At 40.0% G+C, this 22,297-nt stretch overlaps 1 protein-coding gene across 2 annotated transcripts; it reads left to right on the top strand.

Annotated features, from left to right (window-relative positions):
* Positions 1-542: 542 nt before the first annotated feature.
* On the top strand, positions 543-20,427 carry abcb9 (ATP-binding cassette, sub-family B (MDR/TAP), member 9). Of its 2 annotated transcripts, none has more exons than XM_039771959.1 (13): positions 543-647; positions 3,648-3,733; positions 3,972-4,641; positions 7,869-7,983; positions 10,102-10,232; positions 11,986-12,191; positions 13,476-13,673; positions 14,149-14,277; positions 15,688-15,876; positions 17,229-17,402; positions 17,932-18,091; positions 19,282-19,418; positions 19,788-20,427. In XM_039771959.1, exons 3-13 carry the CDS (start codon positions 4,008-4,010, stop codon positions 20,103-20,105), a joined length of 2,391 nt encoding a protein of 796 aa, XP_039627893.1. In that variant the 5' UTR covers positions 543-647; positions 3,648-3,733; positions 3,972-4,007; the 3' UTR covers positions 20,106-20,427. The 2 variants fall into 2 exon arrangements, with proteins under 2 accessions (XP_039627893.1, XP_039627894.1); XM_039771960.1 differs by lacking the exon at positions 543-647 and adding an exon at positions 1,134-1,489.
* The last annotated feature ends 1,870 nt before the right edge of the window (positions 20,428-22,297 follow it).

The raw sequence follows: 22,297 nt of genomic DNA, 5'->3' as shown, positions 1-22,297 counted from the left end.
TGAACAGAGGAGACTTTCTAGGACGGGGCTCACCTAACAACAATCACAGATTTAGGACATGACGATGCGTTAAGTTAAGATTTTTGGCACACTTTATTGAATTGTGTTTATGTGTGACCTTGGGAGATCATATCGTGCTGTTAAAGGGTATCTTACGACAGCTTTGCCTTGGAATTTTGTTCGCTTTGTAAAGTGCTTTGTGGTAGTAACGGGTAACAGAAGCACTTACCGGAAAACCACATTTGGCACTGATAGCGCCGTATTGTTTCTGCCTTATTGGTAAGCGTAACTCTGACGCTGACTTTCGTCAGTCACGTAGTTTTAAAAAAAAAAAAAAGTGAGAGAAAAACTCAACGCTTTTATGACTGCCGCAGCTGCTTTGCTGCAGGTTCATCACTTCCAGGGTTTCTCTGGGCTCCACAGTCCTGCTGCCTGGGGGCGGAGCTCTCTCGCCACTGTCGTTATAAACCTGTGCGCACCTCACCCCGCGCCAGGAAGTGGCGCATGCGCGCGTGTCAACCAGCTGTCAGGGCTCAGCTGTGCATCAGTGTGCAGCCACTCAGCCTGCCTTCCCGTGCAGACTCACTGCGCACGCTTCCGGGCTTCGCCTGTCTCCTCGGTGCATCTCCACTGAAGTGAAACCACAGGTAGGCAGCCGAAACGCTTCACCGAATGTATAACGAACAGAGGGCAATTCGAGTAATTTATGTTAGCTGTATACAAACGACATCCGTCTTCTTCGGTGGAAGGCAGCGAAGAGCAGGATGCAACTGGTGCAAGGCAGGAACAAAGCCTGGACGGGACGGTGGGGACAACCTTGGGTCGAATGTTAAACGTCGTCTTTTCATACATGCAGTGGGCACCCAGGCATGGAGCTGGGCATCAAACGCCGGCCGGCGATGAAGAGTATTGAGGGCAGCCCGCTCGTACAGGCTAATCGACTTGAATGCGTATTCATATCGTATTCTGAAGACTGCTTGAGTACTTTGAAATGCGCTACAAAAGTCTTTTGGAACAACTTGGTCAGTTTTAATGAAAAGTAAACTAATGCAGCCATTAGATCGTTAAAAAGACCCCCAGTAAACTAAAAAACTGCTTTTATTTACTGTAGTATCCGTCTCGAAAGAAGAGGCCCCTTATAAGTACAGCTTCATTACAGCTGCTGCTTAGACAGATGAGGATGCTTGCTCAGGGACACACAGATAGTAATTTTTGGGGCAATGGCCACGGTGTGCCTTCGCCCTCATGCCAGGGTGTCCTCTGGTCACTTGATCGATTAACCTTTTATAAGGTGCCTTTCACTAGAAATATCACCTTAAAGAATATTCTGTTGGCGTGATCAGTATTTTATAAGGTATTCAGACTGTCCTTGCAGTGATCAGAACCTGTTGGGTAAAATTGGAGAAGATGCCTATTGATACTACAAGCAACTTTAAAAGACTTCCTCACATCATGCAGTGTGGGATTTGAATTTAAGAGAGAGACTGAGGTCAGTCCAGTGGAGTGCACTGAGTAACATGGTTCAGTTTATTGCTTTAGTCAGGCTTATACAGTAGTATTGTTATGCTTTCTTATATTCTAGTAATGTGTACAGAGCTCACTATCACATTCAAATATATGTCATCTAATATTTGTATTTGCATAAAAGGTGACCAGTGCAGAGGTTAATGTGGTGCTGTCATACTGTAGACCCATCATCTGGTCATTGTTGATGTGGAGTTTACATGTGCATAAAATGTTTTGGTGGATTTACTTCGGACATCCCAAAGATGTGTTTATTGGAGTACGTGTGGCAACAATGGGCCCTTGATGGACCGGTGTCCTATCCTGGGTTGTGCTCAGTGGGTCTGTGGATAGGACCATCACTCCAGCTGTTGACTCTGAAACTGATTTTGTTTTGGCTGTGGCTTTGCTAGACCTGTTCCTCTCGGAGTTTCAGTATGCAAGTTTCTTTGAAAGGTGTAGAAAACTACTCATGGACACACTGGATTTCGTTGCAATTTCTGTAAAAGAAAGACCCACACGTTTAAGGGTTATAATGGTCTGTCTGCTGCCTTTTGTTAATTTCCTTTTTCCCACAATTATGACAGCAGCATACAGATAGATACTTTATTAAACCCAAGGAGAAATTCACCTACTCCAGCAGCAGCATACTGAGAAAGAACAATATTAAATTAAAGAGTGAAAGAAATGCAGGTAAAACGGACAATAACTTTGTATAATGTTAACGTTTACACCCTCGGGTGGAATTGATGAGTATATGGGCATAAAGTGCAGTATTGTCCAAATAATGCTTGAGAGGGTGCAGCAACCCAGTTGGTTCCAACCCTGTTTTTATAGAGACAGCGGATTTGTGAGTAATCAACAAAAAATGGCACACCAGCAGGAATTGTTTGCATCAATTTTCAAGACTTAATTAATTTCCAATGTTGCAGAAAAGTTGTTTACCTGTTATTTGTACCCTGAAAAACACTTTTTCACTTAATCTTGAAAATTTATACTATTTTATAGCTTTTTGGGTATCCTAAACTTTTTTTTTTTTTTTTAACCCCTGGCAATTTGCTAATTAGCTTTGTGCCATATCAGGTTATTCAGTGGACCTGAACTGCTTAAATTTCAAGCAAAACAGGAGTACTAGGGGGTTATGCCGCATTAGCCATTATGGATGTAGTGAGAAGTTAAGCAGAATGACTCCTTTTATTGGCTAAATAGAAAGTTTACAATCTACAGGCTGTCGAGGCAACTCGAGGCCCCTTCTTCAGTCAAGATGTAATACAGAAACTGGAACTCCCTGTGTTTATACAGAGACTAGGACAGGAACAGCCTCAGAAAACCTGTACGTGAGTCATCTTAGAAGGGGCCTGAGTTACCTCAACAGCCTGCATATTGTAATCTTTCTTGTTAGCCAATAAAAGGGGTCATTTTGCTTGACTGCTCACTAAATCAAAACAAGAAAAACTGAAGGTGTTGTAGAATGTTTGACTGGTAGTGTAAAATATGACATGTTTATTTGATATTTTAATGTTCTTTATTTCTTACACATACAAAGTTTGGAAAAATGACAGTGCATATCTTGGTAAGAGATGTTCAGTTGAAAGTCACTAAAGCGGCTGCTTCATTAGTGACAGAATGTTAAACATCAAGAGGTAAGGCGCCTGTCATGAAATGCGAGGCATTGTTACACACAGGGTATCCTTCCACTTGGCATGTTGGCTTTTTCCATTAATGGCTGTGGCCTGGGGAGTTTAGGCCTGTCCTTGTCTGTGCTGGGAACCACATAAGAACTAACAACAGGCTATTTGGGGGAACAAATACACAGAAAATGTCAATAAACACAAGGTGTTTGTGTAAACTCGAGTAAATGTTCAAACAGTGGCACCTCTGTCTTTTATTTTTCTGTCATCTTAGCAGTGGCTGTGCCTGTTCAGGAAGTCCTCATCTTACTGTAGCGTTGTGCATCAGTTGAGATGATGAATACTCTTACTATTACGACATTGCAGCGTCATTTTTTAACAGCGGCCTCATCAGAAGAGTGTGTGTAAGCACATATTCTTGTTGGAATGAGCCAGCACTGTGGAAAGACATTTTCTTTGTCCTGTTAAGTAAGACTCAATACTGTTAAATAACTTTGTTTTATTTTTATACAGCACCTTTTAATGAAGAACACCTTCCCGAGGTACAACACCTTTTGTACGGCTGTTTGCTCACAGTTGATATTTCACTTCTCACACAGGTAGGTTAAGTAACTTGCTGAGAGTTGCACAATGCGCCAGATGTGGGAATGAACTCTCATCCTTGTGGTTTAATGTCTTGGCACCTTTCCCACTATGCCACACTGCCAGACCACCTGCTGTGTGACCATTTGTAGGACTTTGTATGCCTTAAGTTTTGCATTTGTATTGTGTATGGTGTTAAGCTTCTTCTCTGATGCTCTGATCCAGTCCCTCATAATGCCCTTAATGTCATTGCAGGTTCATGCTGTGCTGAGCTGGGGCTGAAGGTCCAGAATGAGAGCAGTGGTCTCGGTGAGCTGTAACTTTTTGTTTGTCCTATTGGACGTTACTCTCACCACCATCCTGTACATTGACGGCACACAAGTCAGACGCTTCTTGCAAGAGCTGAACAGCTTTGACATCTTCACCTCCACGATTGATGTGTGGTTGACCTGTCTGATCCGAGCTTGTGTCTTACTTGGAGCTTCAACCGGTGTAGCCCGAAACAGCACGGATGGCCCCAGAAGGGTCAAGAAACTGAACACGGGAATTTCTGTCCTGTGCATGTTAATGGTGGTCTATGCCGTAGCCAAGTTGCTGCTGTTTTCAGAAGTAGCCGCCTTGCTGGGTGCACCATGGTTCCTCAGTCTGTTTGCGTGGTCTTGTATTTCGTCACTTTCCACATTAGGATTTTGGAAATTGCTCTGTTTGGTAAAGACCAAGAGGGAGTTATTAGTAATTAATGAAGACAAAACCAAAGAAGACGACGATGATGAATCGGGGGCCTCGAGTGCTTTCGTTGAAGAGAGCAACAAAAAAGACAACAGAGGAAGCTCAAAAGCCACGATAAGCCGACTTTTGTCTTACACAAAAGAAGATGCTGGCGTTCTGGGAGTTGCTTTTGTTTTCCTTATTCTGGCTGCCCTGGGTGAGTTTCTACAATCACTCCTAATAATGCCACCTCTTGAAATATTTTTTTTTTTTTTTTTTGAGGGAAGGAGCATCCCTTAATTGCAATTCCATAACATGGAGAGAGGAATGTCTGGTTTGAAGAAGAGCATTTAGCATTTCAGTGGGTTTCAATTTTTTTTCTTTGACTGACCAACAGAGGAGTCATATATATACACACACATATATATATATATATATATATATATATATATATATATATATATATAATTACTTGTTCACTAGGTGAGTTAAGACAGACTGAACTGCTACTCTTGTGATTATAAACCTCAGTTTATTTCAATTCAGTTTATTCTCATATAGCACTTTTTAATGAAGACACATGAACCACTGACAGAGGGTAAGCTATAACACAGGAACACGTGTAAAATATTTAGATACATTCGTATAAACATCAAATTACCTAACACGGTAAAAGCAAACTCCATAATGTCATTGTTGTATCTATTTTTGTTATTATTATTAAAACTTCTTTATGCACACATACCATAAAAGCACAAAGTATTAAAAGTAAAATTATATGTCATCTGTTTTCTAAATCAGCTGAAGCCTGTCCCAGCATGCATCAGCAGCAATCCCTGGATGGAGTACCAGCCTACCACAGGGTGAGCACACATGTTAGGGCACTGCCAATCCACCTCATCTGCATGTCTTTCAACTCTGGGAGCAAACACGGGTAGAACATGGCAGATTCCACTGAGGGAGTGCCTGGGACTTGAACCCTAGTCTCCTTGTCGCGTGGCAGCTACACTACCGCTGTACCAGACAAAATGTAAAACAGTTTTGAGACGGAAAACACCCAAGTGATGAATCCCCTGTGAGTGCACAAATTAAACTGATTAAACTGTGTCACAGAGATGGGGGCATCATGAACACACTCAGGGTCCCGTGTTCAAATAAAGGGGGTGTTTTATTATACCAAAAAATACCTCTTCCAAGTAACACAAGCACAGAATTTCTCTCTTCTAATCGCCTCTCCACAATTCCTCTCACCTCCGCACTGCCCTCCTCCAGTTGAGTGTTGCTGTCTGTCCACCCAGCTCCGAGTCGCCTGGAGATCGAAGTGTGGCCTCTTTTACTGAGGACCTGGGGGTATTTCTGGTGCCAGGGCTGCTGCCTGTTGGAAGTATTTCTGGGTTATACAGAAGTGCAATGCAGCAAGGAGTTTTTTTCCCTGGACCCCAGCAGGGCTGTGCTGCCTGACTACAACTCCCAGCATCCCCTACTGGTTCCTGAATGGGCGCCAATATGGAGGGTTGCTGCCATCTATTGCCTGGAGGGAATAAATATCCCTCGGTGACAGTCAGTTCCCTGTCCCTTTCTTTTATCCCAGCCAGGGAAGGTACTGGAATCCTGTCCATCCATCCCTTAGGGGAGTCTTGCATACAGCAGGTGCCCCCTCCTTCTCCTTCTTGGCCGGGATGCCTTTCTGTGTTCTCAGGGCCTCGTGTCTGGGTACAGAATCTTCCCGGCTTACTGCCGTGAGTCTCCTGCAACTGTTGAAACTGAGATAGAAAGTAATGAAAAGATGCCATATACTGTATTAGGAGAGGGTGTTAGCATTCTTGTACTAACCCACACAAAATTCACTTTCCAATGTTGGTAGTGATAGTTTGACAAGCTTTGATATTGTACGATGATGTGCAGTTGATTTTCTTTGTGGAATAATTACAAAGAGTTTATAGAAGTATACTTTTGATGGATTCAGTGGCCAGGATTCACTTTGCTTTAATTGTTACTTAAAGAGAATACAGTACAGTTTTGCTGGATACGAGGGAAGACAGGATAAGTCTGCAAGAAGAAACACGTGAGCAGTAGCTGAATGTCAAAAGCTTTAAAAGTAGACAAAAGAGAAGCTATGAATGAGAAGAAATAGGAAATTGGTGAACTTTTCCAAACATGTAAACAAATATTTCTGTAACTTTTGGGATACGTAAAGGACAGAAGTAGTCGGAGGAAAGGCCTATGAGATAGTGTTTACAGGAAATGATGAAAGCCTGTGAACAGTGTGATACTGAGATTGTTGATATTTTGGTTTTCTAGAATCTATGGTTATATTTTTAAGAGTAGAATGATTACAATGTATTTAAAGACTTGCTAACAAAGGATATGGCCAAATGTGGAGAAGAGAGAGAAAAAACTCCAGTCAGTTGTGGAGAAGTTAAAACTCTGGTGGGGTCCACAGTCCTGTAGAACAGGGAAAGGCAAAGTTGGGCTAACCCAGTCCAGCTAGTCACTCTCACCCATCTGGACCTTCAGTAATAATGCAGACCACACACAAGTCCATGATTGTGGGAGAGTGGAGCCATGTCAGTAACTGTTCCCAAACACGCTGATGTTTCATGCCATCCATGGCCAGAAGTGTTAATCATCAGTTTGCATTGTAGGGCACCAAGAAGTAACCAAAATGACAGAACTTCAGCAACAGATGGATTATTGAACTATCTGTAAGACCTTAGCCAGTGGGCCACATTGTCTGCCCACTCTTATCCAAGTTTTTGTTTGTTTCTATACTGAGCTGCAGAACTGGGTATTATAGTAATTTAAGGAAAATCTGTATCATACTGAAACATTAATTTGTGAGTCTGCAGTTCTGCTCAAAGTGATGTGGTCAACACTTTTACTCTACAATAATTAATAATGCATTTGATTTCTATGAGGCTGGTCCCATGCTCATAGCACTTCGCCAATATCTGAACAGTTACAAAAAGGCATAGTAGCACAATAAAAGATGACATTAGTGATGCTGGATGCACAGTAATATTGAGCATTAAACACTGAATAATAGATCAGAATAAGAAACGGCAGACACAAATAAAAACCATATATAACACAAAATGCTAGGAGAAAATCAGATCATTTGTCTAAGGTTGCATCTAGGAGTCAGCCGTAAGAATGATTGTTCAGGAAAGAGGACTCTACAGAGGTCATAGTTCAGTCTGATCAGTTCCCTTTTGGAGGATGATAAAAAATGATCAGTAAGATGAGACGAATTTTGTTAGCCGTTTAGGACTTCAACTGGTGTTTGTTTTTGAATAGTTAAGTAAACTACCAGTAGTTAAAAAATATATATATATATATATATATATATATATATATAATATAAATAAAAGTAAAATCCATATCATGAACCAAACAGGTTAGGCAAAGTAATATACCAAAGTGTCTGTTTTTATGTCTTGTAAGGTGAATGCTTCATACCTTACTACACTGGACTGGCTGTCGATGGGATTGTCATTCAAAAGAGCATGGTGGTGTTTACAAAAGCTTTGCTTCTAATGTTGCTGCTTGCCATTTCAAGGTAGGTTTTAACTTGCTTACTGGCTACAACTTCATTGCTGGCTTCTTATGAGATTATAGATACGGTAGAAAGGGCAGTTCAGTAACAAGGTTGCAGTTAGTTGACCCATTACATTAATTCCATGTGCACCTCTGATTTAACCATAAAGTGTATGCTTTAATGAAATATTTGAAGAAGATGACGTAGAGACGCCCACAAAAATGCATCCTTTGATCTTTACATGGCTCTTTAAGTGGTTCGCTACCCTTAAAAGATCTGCTCACCACAATCATGTCCTCCGTCACTTGTAGCATACCTCTGCTGCCTGATGGGACCTGTAGTTACTGCATAGGCACTGATTTTTGGGTTTCCCTCCTCCCATTATAAACCCTCCCTAATATGAAGTATACACTGTATTCTAAGGCAGACCAACGGCAAGTCAAATGCAAAATTTTGTGAAAATTGGTTCAGTCGTTTTTTTGTGTGATTAGTGGACAGACAGACATCCAAACGGCTTCTGATTTCATTTATTTAGATTGCTAGCTGTCACGTAAACACATGTAAGCTGACCCTATCCCCCTTTATACTAATTATTATATGTCAAATTCCATACTCTTAAAACACTTTCATTTATTTATATATATATATATATAAAAACATTATAACATTGGGCAATTACAGTAACAGAATAGGCAGATGTTACACTTCTAATTATGCATTATCTCTGTATATAAAATCCAACTTCTGTCTGTATGTCTGTCCGCTTCTGATGAGAGAACTACTTAGCAGATTTAGATCAAGTTTTTTTTAATAATTTGCTTGAACATTCCGGTTGATTTTTCTCATTGCACGAAGTATCATAGTTCGCTTGTGGTACTGATTTATTTGCGGGAATCTGATAGAGCAGCTGTGGGCTAAGGCGAGGGGAGCGGGTCCCTCCTCACTTACACATCAGCCTCAGGGCATATCTTGCATCCACTTAGCTAGCGAACGAGAGAACTACTTAACGGATTTAGATCAGATTTTTTTCTAGAATTTGCTTGAACATTCCAGTTGATTTTGTGACTTCTCTCATTGCGGTAAGAATCATATATTCAGATATATTCACGCTAATCCAAGACGGAGGCTGTGGGCTGAAGGGAGAGGGAAGCGTGACGTCAGGACTGAGGAGTCGGGCAGGGCCTTCCTTGCCGTCCTGTGAACAGGGTCTAGCTGCAGGTTGCAGTAGCTATGTTATAGGTCAGGTAATGCCCACAACGTTAGTCACGAAACGCCGTTTGACTGAGATAACCCTCCAACAAACCTAATCTTAACCACAGTGTAACGGGGCCCTAATGTTAACCATAGTCTAATGAGATGGGTGTTAAGTGACTGACGTTGTAGCTGCTACTATGTTGTCCTCATCACAAAGCGTTTGAAATATTTTTGTCAAAAATGAAAAATGACGCTTTATTTGAAACTGTCCTTGAAAAGCATGCACCACTTGAAAGCGACTGACCGTCTTCAGCCTCGGTGTTTGGCACATTTTAACTGCTGTTGCCTTACGTACTGCAAAACAAAGTGTAAGAGCTGTGCAGTGAAAGAGTTCTTGTTTTCTAGTGCTAACAAATGGATACATTCTTTTTAAAAAAAAAAAAAAAAGTAAAGAAAGCAAATCACACACACATTTCAGAGACAAGTGCCTGTGACCTCCGTGCTGCAATGTACAGAATTTTATATACTAAGCAAACACGACAGCAAAAGAAACCTGCCATGTAGTAGTAAAATATGTGAAATAAATACAGCAATATGTATCAACAAATACTTGATATGGGAACTGTCTAAACAGCAAATGTGTATAACACATCAATAATAATAAAAAAAAAATCTGTAGGACAGGAAATCATTCCCCATATAATCGACAAATGTATATTTTGTTTTTTAGACCTCAACGTCCTTTCCCTTTAATGAACTTAACAAAACCAATACAGTTCCATTTTCCAACAGGAAATTGATTACCCTGTGAATCATAAACAGCATTCATATTTTATTTTTGATCATGTACTGCCTTAAGAATAATACAACTGCTTACTGTATAAGGAGGAAATTTGAGTTCAGCACCTGCACACTTCACATATTTCTTTTTCTTTTTGCATTTAGTTCCTTTGCTGCTGGGATTCGCGGTGGGATGTTTAACCTCACGTTTGCCCGACTGAATGTCAGGATTCGTAATCTGCTTTTTAGATCACTGGTTCAGCAAGAAATTGGCTTCTTTGACTCAAACCACACAGGTAGGGTGAAAGTGTCAAGTTCCTGACTGCTGTAGGGTGTGCTTTGTGATTTTATTTATTTATTTTTTTAAAGTGGAATGTAGCTAAATCAATGTTAACATTGAAAACAGAAACACATTAAAATTAAATTATTTTTTAAAAAGGGGGGAAAAAAATAAAAGTAAAAATGGTTGAACACCTTAATCATGTGTCTGCTGTGGACACAATACATGCAGTTTTTCTCTGTGGCAAATCAGTCACATCTCGACACCATGAACATTAATTTGGGATGGAAAATCATTTATTTACAGTTTTGCCTCTTAACAGGGAAGACAGTAAACTTTTATAAATGAATGTCTTGTAATGCAACCCAGATTGGCAAGGAAACCACTTGCTTTACTTTTATAACATTCACTCTATGACTCTAAAGTGGAAGAAAGAGGTAAAGGCATTGGGGTGTCCAGTCTTGAAGTAAATGGAATTAGTTTATTTAATTAACTGTGAAGTTTTGAAAGGGCCACTCTGTAACCTAACTATATTGTTTGTTTGTTTTTGCATGGTGTTATTTCAGCATCCTTTACGTCGATTGGCTGCCATTGTGGCTTGGAAACATGAAGCAATCTTGTCATTAGTCATGCACTGCAATTTACTTATTGTGACAGTTCCATTGACCAAAAAGTGGCAAGATTTTAGACACTCTAGCCCCAGGGGTGTGCAAAGTCAGTCCCGGAGGGCTGCAGTGGTTGCAGGTTTTTGTTCCAATCCCAGTTGCTTCATTAAAAAACAGTCCTTGCCAATAATTTCATTTCATGGCTTGTTAGTGCTTTAAATCTGCCATGTCAAGTCATTCTCATATCTAGATTTTTTTTCCTTTCTAAGGCCATCATCCAAATGATTTGAAGTCGAAAACAGATGTGTAATTCTCAGTGCTCCACTTTTGTTTTCCTCTTCACTTTCCTTTCAAGTATTTAATTAAGCCTTATAGGTCTAAATGGAGAAATGCTTGTTTCTTTTGTCATTTGCATGTTATGGCTAATTAGGAGCAATTAAAAACCAAGACTAAAATAAGCAATAAGGGTCCAACACTTAACGAGCGAGACAATTAAAATGAAGCAGAAGTTTCACTTGAGCAATAAGTGCTTCCTATTACACAATTCGGCTGGAGCAAAAGCCTGTAGCCACTGCAGCCCTCCAGGACCGTGATTGAGGACCCCTGCTCTGGCCCTTCTATGTAACACGCTTTCCGTCCAAAACGAATGGCAAACTGTTCAGAGACATAAATCTGATGTGGCCTTTTGGTGAAGACATGACACCCACAACACTTGCCGTCTTTCAATCAGTCAGCATCATTGTATTCTTTTTTTTTTTTTTTGTGAAAAGATGTTCTTCACATCATTTAACTATTTTATGGAGACTATTATTTAATTTTCAGAGTCACATGTCGAAGGATCCTAACCAAAGCAACCGGTGCCACCCACCAATAAATTCTCCTCTTTCCTCATGATTTGGCTGCCAACATAATACAGCAATTTTTGAAATGTGAACTGTTTAAATAGCTGCTGCTCTTTATGGAAATCACACCCTTCAGCTCTATTTTGCTTCATAAAATATTAAAATTGTTTCACACAGAAATCTTGTTAGTCTTGTGTTATACTTTCTGTTGCTCTCTGTTTTAACTTTTACACTAAGAGTTTTTATTTCAGTTAGCTCATGTTTCTGCTTTTTTTGTTGTCAGTACAAGTAGAATTGATTTAACTGTAGTTACCTACCACAGGTGATATCACCTCCCGTCTGACTTCTGACACCACACTTGTGAGTGACCTGGTCTCTCAGAATGTCAATATTTGTCTACGCTGCTTGGTGAAGGGAGTGGGCGTCTGCATCTTTATGTTCAGCCTCTCCTGGAAATTGTCACTTGTTACTTTTATGGGATTTCCACTCGTCATGATCGTTTCAGAGCTCTATGGAAAATACTATAAGGCAGGTACAAGAACCATTTTGTCTGTCTGTCTGTCTGTCTGTCAAAATACACAATCAGATCTCCGAGGGTGGCTTGTAGTGTTTTTAAAAAGGTTTAACAAATTTAAGGGATTGAAATTGTGTTAATGAAGACTATGGTGCCCCATAGGTGACATCACTTGGGTGCTACCATGAAATCAAAGCCCAGTTGTGTGTAGTGTTCGTCTAAACTGTGTGTACAATTTCAGTCCAAAGTGTGTTAGCAATATTCACAAGGATATGGGATGTCCCTAATTTCTGCTTGATGCGTTGCATCTTGGTTACAGAAATTGTAGGTTGACCCCCTGACCACACATGTCCTCATGACAGAGCAATTAACAAAAAGTGTCTCTTTATTTCTATCCACGTAATAATGTCTTTGCTACTAGGTGCTACACACAACTCGAAAACACCGAAGCTCCAGTCTCCCAAATCTACAGTGTGCAAGGTGTTCATTTCTTCAGATACGTCACCTGTTCTGCACTATATTATTCGGGATTGTTGTTAAAATGTTCAGTTTGTGTTTTACCAGCCCATAGCACTTGGGTGCTCTGACTTGCTGGCTAGTTGGAGTACAGTGGTTAACTTTGAGGTGACGTTGTATGAGGCTTTCATTCTGACCTCTTTGCCCAAACAGATCAATTTCATGTGAGTAATGCCCAACAGTGGAATACTAATGTGGTATCCACCTAAACCATTTTGTCCATCCTTTGTAGTAAGGCGTATGATTTACTTGACATATCTGACTAATTTACAAGCTGTGCCATGAGAGACTTTTTCAACTTTTAAATCTTGCCTAATCAATAACTCATTGTTCAAGCCCTTAAAAAGATTCCATTAATCACCTAAAAGGGTGCCAACACTTTTGCAAGTGTCACAAGCACAGTTTTATTTTTTAGGTCTAGTAAATTCAGCAAATAATGAATAATTTGGGATTAAATTAGGCTAAAAAGGAGCAGACGCTGTCCAGTTCGAGTCAGGGCACTCAAATGCTTGCATACACCTTTGATTAATTTTGCTTTTGAATGTAAAACGTGGACATTTTTATTGAAAGGATACTGGCAAGTAAACAAAGAAAAGCACGTTTATTTTTAGGATATTCATTTAATCACACCCATGAGTCTCCACCCCTTTTGTTGTGTTTATCTTTGTATTAAAGTGCATGTACTGTATATATTGCTTAAAAAAAATAAAATGTGCAGCTTCAATCTCGGTGTCCTTGAGACTAGGCTGAAACAAAAATAATTTTGTTTTACCTGCATACAGCGCCTTGCAAGAGAGGTCCAGGATGCACTTGCCAAAGCCAATAATATTGCTGAAGAGACCATATCAGCGATGAAGACAGTGAGAAGCTTTGCCAATGAAGACAACGAAGTGGAGGTTTACTGGGAGAAGCTCCAGCACATGTACAAGCTAAACAAGAAGCAGGCTTTGGCCTATGCATGTTACATGTGGTCCATTAGTGTAAGCATGAAATACTCAATTTTGTTTGTTGTTGTTACACAGCAGCGTGTAAATTAACTTTGTACACATTTGTAAAAGGACTGAGCCATTGCATGTGCCATTTGCTGCACTTTCTCTTCTAGGTTTCTTTCCTGTTTATTGTAAAAGCTGTGCATTTGACCATTCATCTATCATTCAATTTTCTGAACCTTCATTATCCTACACAGTGAGTTTAGGAACCTATCCTGGCAGTATCGGGCATCAAACCAAAGTGCAGGTAATGCCAGTAAACAAGTAGCCTAACCTGCATGTGTTTTGGGTAATGGAAGCAAATGGTGAAAACCCAGAGTGACATAAAGAGATTAAGTAGACTCCACATACCCAGCTGAACCCAAGCCTCTGGGGCTGTCAGGCAGCAGTATTAATGCACTGTGCTGCCCCCAAGAACAGAGGCATCCATGATGTCTGTGATTTTGTTTCTTTTCTTTTCCCACAGCTCGCCGAGGTTGCTTTGCAAGTCAGTGTCCTATTTTATGGTGGCCATCTTGTACTAAGTGATCAAATGACCAGTGGAAACCTTATTTCCTTCATTATCTATGAACTGGAGTTAGGAGACTGTATGGAGGTATGGCCGGATACCCGGCATGTGTGGGAATGATGCTGTGGTATTCTTCTATGAACACCTTGACATTCACACTAACATATTACTGATGGAGACGAGAGACAGGATATTTAATTACATAAAGAAGAAGAAGAAAGAGGAGGATATGGTAGATACAAGAACAGATGAAATTTGACAAAAAAATGTTTGGAGAATACAACATATAAGATGGTTTAGAGCAGTGGGTCCCAAATTTGGTCCTGGGGACCCTCTGTGGCTGCAGGTTTTTGTTTCAAACAACTTCCGTTTTTCATTGGACTCTTAGCCTAATGAAGTGAATTATTATTTCCCAGTTTCTGTGTTTTGGAGTCAAAGTAGAAATTACAAACTAAGATTGCTAGATTTTTATTAAAATGTAATAAGCAGTTCTATGGGGAATATATTTTTTTTCAAGTCGTTAACAGTATGTTCAACCTAATTTTCATTCTGCCTTTCCAGATGTTCTGGTTATTTAATTGATGATTTACTAATTAGCGGGTCTGACACTGAAGTCATTGCAGCTTTCATCATCCCGGGTGTCTGCTATGCTGGTTATTCATTTAATCCCGATAGTGACAATTAAGGAATCAAACTACACAAGAAAAGGGGAACATAATAGGAAAACAACAAAAGAGAGTTAAGCAGTTGTAGCTTTAGAAAAATATATGAAACATTTCTAAATGTCTTATAAATGTAAAAACCATACTGTTGTGTTTTCCTAAATGCAGAATAAGAGAAGAGTTAGGAAGACCAACTAATTAAATGAGATCAGTTATTACCAATTATCATCACCGATTGTGAATCTGGTTGGAACAAAAATCTGCAACCACAGGGGGTCCCCAGGACTGAGTCTGGGAACCACTGGTGTAGAGAAATAGGATAAAAAAAATTCTCAAAGTGATCAGATCAGTCTGGTGACAGGAGACAAATAGGATATTTACTAGAATAAGGTGAAGAGAGTAAGAATAAAGAAGGCAAGAATGCCCTATTGCAAAGAGATTCAAAACTGTGTGTTCCAACCTGGGGTCCACACTTGTGTATAGGAGAAGCCAAACTCCTGGGATACAGTGGATATTGGACACGGATCATCAGTGTATAGAGAGGCAGTAAAGTTAAGCATTTAGAAAGAGAGAGAATTACAGTAAAAGGCTAAAAAGTAGACATTTGACTGGGGTAATGCGATTGACAGCTAGAAAAGTAAAATGTGGTAAATATACAGTGATTTGTAGGTTAACAGTGTAGAAGAGAAATGGCAAAAATATTATGTATCAATCAGAATGTTGCACTCTTGCTGGTAAAACATTGTATAAATCAATAATGTAAAATCACTGTAGCTGTTGCTCACTTTCCAAGTTTGCCACTTACTCTGATGTTGTGACATGCTGCTTCTTACAGAACATTGGTTCAGTCTACACGGGGCTAATGCAAGGGGTTGGAGCAGCAGAAAAGGTGTTTGAATTCATTAATCGGAAACCCCTAATGACAAGAGAAGGAACCACGGCCCCTGACACTTTCAAAGGACATGTCGAATTCAAGAATGTGTCATTTGCCTTTCCAACCCGTCCTAACTCTCAGATCTTAAAGGTGATGTAAGCAAAATTTATATAGTAAATACAAGTAAAATCCTTTTTATAATAACTGTTTTTTTATTTTACACCAGCTTCTCTGCTAGTTCTTGTTGCACAACAAAAAGGATTATATAGTTCATCTCAAATGTTGTGTAGTCCTCAGCCTTAAGTGCTAAATGTGTTTGAGCTTTTCAGATCACGTAAAAAGAACGGCAGTGCAAACATTATTATTATTTTTTTTAGTGTTCTCAATGCAGACTGTGTTGTGGTTACAAGTCTTGATATTTCATCGATTTATTCTTACATAAGGCCACTCTTGGAAAATGAATGCACTTCATTCTTATATTAGGCAAAGTATAAAATGGTAAACCTAAACATAATATCCTGAGAAATAAATAAATCTTAACAAACAACTAAGGAGAAATATGATGTTATCTAAATACAATTGTAGTGAGAAGTCAAACAAAACAACCCCTTTTATTGGCTAACTAGAAAGATTCCAATATGCAGGCTGTCGAGGCAACTCCGCCCCTTCTAAGATGACTTACTTTCAGGTTTTCCGATGCTGTTCCTGTCCGAGTGTGTATATAAACACAGGGAGTTCCAGTCTCTGTATTACATCTTGCCTGAAGAAGGGGCCTGAGTTGCCTTGACAACTGGCATATTGTTTATCTTTTTAGTTAGTCAATAAAAGGGGTCCTTTTCCTTGACTTCTCGCTATGTTGGCCGGAGTGATGGCTCTGAGGCTAGGGATCTGCACAGGTAATCGGAAGGTTGCCAGTTTGAATCCCATAAATGCCAACATGGACCCTGCTCTGTTGGGCCCTTGAGCAAGGCCCTTAACCTGCAATTGCTCCGTCCTGGGTATGACGTTAATCTGTGTCCAGCCCTCATGTAGGCCCTCCAACCTGCTGAGAAAAAACTTGGGGGTTGGTAGCAGAATTGGCACTCTGGCCACCATAGAAAACCTCAGACTGTTCCATTGCATCTGAACTTGTGTGGTGCTAAGGTGTCACCCGTTTGCATGGCTGCATTCAGGTCCTAATCTGGGATCCTGAGGTGCTTTGTCGTGCGGTGGGTGCGGCAATGCGCTGTATCAGCATGTGCTCCTAACCTCTCTCTCTCCTCTCACTACATTTGTAATGGTTAACACCCTAGTACTAAATACAACTGCAATATTTCATTTTGGTACTTTCAGCAAGCCATGATGGTTTTGAGTAGATCTTGTATAATATGGTTGTAGACTTATTTAAAAATAAGATATCCATTTAGAAAAAAATCATTCTTGCTAGTTGGAGGACTCTTGTTAGATTAGGAATACTTTGTAATGTGTTCTCACACTTCCTTTATGTTTTTTTGCTGTGGCAGAATGTGACATTTGCACTACGACCTGGTGAAGTGACAGCACTGGTGGGCCCCTCAGGCAGCGGGAAGAGCTCTTGTGTGTATTTGATGGAACACTTTTATGCAGCTCAGTCTGGTGAGGTCCTGCTGGATGGGATCCCCATTGAACAGTATGATCACAACTATCTGCATTCCAAGGTAAGTACGCCATGAAGCAAGGACTTGGAAATGGTGCTGCTTCTCTACAATTTGACATCAGCCTGGTGTGGACTAGAGCCTATACTTAGTGCAAACAGCCGTCTTACCTGAAGGCAGGATGGAGGGGTACTTCGTCTTGCAGTCCACTCACTATTTAATCACTGGAAACTGGAATATTTGAACAGTCTGCTTAAATTCATTGAAAATATTAAGTTGAAGTGACTTTCAAAGTTCAGCTTTACATCAGCTGTAGGATTTTGTTATGCTGAACTTGAAAAGGGGGTACAGTTTCATGAGGTATAATAACTTATAAACTTTAGTTCTAATTTTTGTTTGCTAAGATACAGAAAAAATTCAATTACAGGATTGCTGGGACTTTACAGGTACAAGACAACTATGGTGTGGTCAATGACGCTTCACGGTGCTGAACTCTTGAAATCACAATTGCTTTGTTACAGCAGACATTACTGTACTGTTGCTTCATCCTGAAGATTTACACCTGACTGCTTGTTTTCCTTTTTCACAACAGGTTGCATTGGTGGGTCAAGAACCAGTTCTGTTTGCTCGTTCAATCCAAGAGAACATCGCTTATGGTCTGCATGAATTCACGATGGACTCGGTTGTTCAGGCGGCAAAGGCAGCAAATGCTCACGGGTTCATCACTGAGCTACAAAGCGGTTATAATACAGGTATTGCTTTCCATGTTGTCTTGTAGATTTCATTGGGCAGCTGCAGGTTGCTTGTTATTTTGTGGGAAGTTTATCTCTCTATTATTAAAAAAATCTTGGAAGGGAGACTAGGGAGACGAGACGTGATCTTCTCGGAAGACGAGACGTGATCTTCTCGGAAGACGAGACGTGATCTTCTCGGAAGACGAGACGTGATCTTCTCGGAAGACAATTTGACGTTACGTGAGACAAGGCAGTGAGACAATATTTAAAACAAGTTCACGGACATCTAATCTAGCAGTTGTTGGAATGCTTTTGGCAGACATCATGTGCTCCCAACTCTTAAAACAGCAACAAGCAGAATATGCAGCTCGCCAGCAGTTGATCCGACCGCTTCTCCTTAGCTTGCGTTCAGTCCCATTAATCCCTCCCGACCCTTCACAACATGATCGGCAGAGACGCAAAGTGGCAAAAGGACAGCTGCTGTACAGGCTTTTAAATGATTGACGCGCAGCGCAACAAGCAGAACACGCAGCTCACCAGCAGCAGAAAGACAGCAGATGATCCAACAACATCTCCTTAGTGTGCATTCAGCCCCCCCTTCACAACACCATAAGCGTTATACGTCCTGCGAGAAAGATTGAACCACACCCGGGGCTGGAAATAAAGGACAAGTATTGTTTTTACAAAAGTTTTAAAGTAAAAGTGAAAATAATGCATATGTAAGAATTTGCCATGAAAATAACAATCTCTTTAAATTGTATGTCCAGTAAAGCAAACCCAGGGGTGGGTGATCGAAGCGAGCAGGGGCAGAGCCCTCTAGTTTTTAATATAATTGTTAAGATATGTACAGAGATGTAGTTTGTTGCAGCTGTTAACATTCACAGCACTTAAAGTGATGTTATTTTATTATGAGGGGTTAGGATTAATTTTTGTTGGAGGTTACACGAAAAACAAGTTTTTAGTTAATTGCATGTCATAAATTATTGTTATGTGTGAAGTTAAAATCCTGTTTCAAAAGAGATCTTGCATTACCATCTTGTTCACTTTTAGTGATCCTGTGTGCTAGCAATAAATGTATGCAAGTGTGAATGCTTTAGACCTGGAAGTGTTTTTATTTAAGTATAAGCTGCTCCTGTGTCAGCCATGATGCATATCCTTTAACTGTTCAATTCTAAATCTATACATTCCTTATTTTTTAAATTTTACAGACGCAGGAGAGAGAGGAGCCCAGCTCTCGGGGGGTCAGAAACAACGTGTTGCAATCGCTCGGGCACTCATCAGAAACCCACACCTGCTCTTAATGGATGAGGCCACCAGTGCGTTAGATACAGAAAGTGAACATACAGTGAGTCGGTCACCTTCTGTCATTTCAACTCTTAACAAGTACTTTTTTCACAACTGCATCTCTTCTCTGTATTTTCCTTTCCTGGTTATAAGAACTAGTTAGGCTGTTCAGAATTCCTCCCGAGATTGGTCATCACTTAGGGAAGATGTTGGGGAGTTCCTTCCAAGCACCTGTAACTGATGTTCAGTAATGCTGATAAAAATAAACTATTGTGTTTATACTGCAGAATTTTGTCTCTGTAGAAAACAAGTAATAAAACACTACTATTTAAAATAAAATCCTAATTTTACCACTTGTTACCCAACAATGTTTTTTCTTTTCTATAATTCTTACCACCGCAATTGAATGAAGTGTCTTATCTTCCAACAGGTTCACCAGGCACTGGAAGGAGCCATGCATAACAAGACAATTTTGGTCATCGCCCATCGCCTCAGCACTATTGAAAAGGCACACAACATCATTGTTTTAGACAAAGGAAAGGTGTCTGAGCAGGGCACCCATAAAGAGCTGATGGAAAAAAGAGGCCTCTACTTCAAGATGGTGCAGAGACAAATGCTTGGTGTGGACCCTCCAGTAGACGACAGCACAGTCATGGACAGATCAACGCCCCAAAAAGTGTCCCTTATAAAAAGAAACTCTAGTAGAAGAACTAATTACGATGACTCGGACGAAGATTTTTACTTTTGAAAAGCACCTCAGTATCAAAACAAAAGCTGCCTTTTAAAATGTGTAGTAGAAGATAATTGTCACAGTAAATAAACAAAGGGTAAGGGACTGAGGAAGAGGAAAAGTACGATTATTTCAAAAGTGGCAAACTGTTCCAAATGAGTCCAGACAGTAATTTACAGGTAAAATGAAAGTTCAACAGCCGTAGCATCATGCATGGGAACACTGAAATAGAGTTTAGTTAAGGACCTCTTTGACGTTCTGCAGAGACTGACACTGTGGTGGATTTTAATGTATCTGTTTTAAAAGTTAAAAAGAGGTACTTTTTAACTGTAAGCTCTTTTTAAACAATGTGTTTTGTCTTATCCTGTCCAAGTGTTTTCAGTGTAATGTTACAAAACATAGCATGGGCAGGAAGACGAGACAGATCACTTGTGTAAAACTAGATGTGGATGTCATCTCGGGTGCTAAGCCGTTATGTGAACTTGATCTGTGCTTTTGAGAATGTCTCATGAGAGTATCCAAGACAAATGACTCAGGCGGGCTTTTTTTACAAGTAATCTCGTTAGAAAAAACAAAAAAAGTCCCATTTTATTTACCCCATACTGAATAAAACAATGGGGGGCACTTCTAGTAGTGAGAGTCATTTAAATATCAGCACAAGTCTTTTATTTCAGGAGGATCAATTTTAAACAAGAATACGTGTAGTGGTCATCATCTGCTTCTCCTGACGTAATGGACCTTGCAAGAGCAGGCACAATATTGAGCAAATAAGCATTATGTGGTAAGTTTATCTATCAAATGGTTAGAAACTATGACTAAATTCAAATGAGGAAGCTGTTTACCTCATTAAACTTTCATTTGGATTACTATTAAATATATATGAACACAACAAACATTAATTTATCCTACAAAGCCTGCTTCTTATTTTGCTGTTAGCACTGTTAATGGTGGCTTCCATAACAAAGGTAAAAAGACTGATCAGTTAATGCAAATGTCAATACTGTTAATCAAAGCAATAATAGCATAAAAAGTAAAGTATCTTAAGAATTTCAATATGCAATGGCAGTGCAAAATAGTTAAAGTGATTGATTCTCAGCCTAGCCAATATTTATATGAAGGTTGGATGCTCTTTCTGTGCCCTTTTCTCAGAGCACTCGTGTCGCAGAAGGCACACACGTTACGTCAATCGGCTGCTCCAAAGTGATCAGCTATGACAGGTGCACAAGTGTGCTGAAGTGGTTACTAAAAAGAATTAACGCAGCTTGTTCAGTGTGTGCACTTCATTACTTTACAAAAACCTGCATTGTGGCGATTGCCCAGGAGAGGGCACTGTCCGTTTATTTGACGGCTGCAGTACCCCGCACGTTTGCTTAGCATTGTGTAAATTCGGGCATTTCTGTTTAGGTTCGCCACAAACTTAAAAGTCAGTCTTCCACCCCTTTAAACAAATATTTGGCAGCGCTATAGAATAATACATTCGGTAAACAGGAATCATGGAGTAATCGCTTTTAAATGTACAGAATCGTTTATTTTCGATCAAAGTGGCCCAAACGTACTGTATTAGCAAAGCCTAATCGCGTTAAATTTACACGTTTATTAGAAGTAATAATAATACATTTTATTTATTTGTAGGCGCCTTTCTAAACACTCAAGGACACTGAACAGAAAAAAACACAGATTATAAAGAAAAGTAAAATACAAAAGTTAAAATCAGACAGAGCAATTGTAATCAAGAGAAAAAGCCGTCTTAAATAAATGAGTTTTAAGTTTAGATTTGAAAAGTGAAAATGATTCAATATGTCTAAGCTCAGATGGTAGTGAGTTCCAGAGCTGGGGAGCAGAGCAACTGAATGGTGGTAAGATGGGCGAAGGGGACAGTCAGGTGGATGGAGGAAGAGGATCTGAGGGAATGGCAACATGGAGGAGGAGAATTTTGAATTGAATGTGGAACTGAACTGGAAGCCAGTGAAGCCGCTGCAAGACGCGAGTGATATGGTGAATAGAGGGGGTTCTAGTAATGGGTGGGCAGCTGAATTCTGGACCAGTTGAAGCTTATAAAGAGATTTGCGAGAAATATCAAAGAAAAGGGAATTACAATAATTGAGATGAGAAGTGACAAGGCTGTTAACAAGGATAGCAGTGGTGTGGGGAGTGAGGGACGGGGTGGCGAATACGATTAATGTTACACAGGCCGGGAGATGTGGGACTGA

This window comes from Polypterus senegalus, chromosome 12 (assembly GCF_016835505.1).
Source record: "Polypterus senegalus isolate Bchr_013 chromosome 12, ASM1683550v1, whole genome shotgun sequence".
NCBI classification, from domain to species: Eukaryota; Metazoa; Chordata; class Cladistia; order Polypteriformes; family Polypteridae; genus Polypterus; species Polypterus senegalus.
The sequence above is the reverse complement of the archived record's forward strand: the minus strand, read 5'-3'. Positions and strand labels throughout refer to the sequence as shown.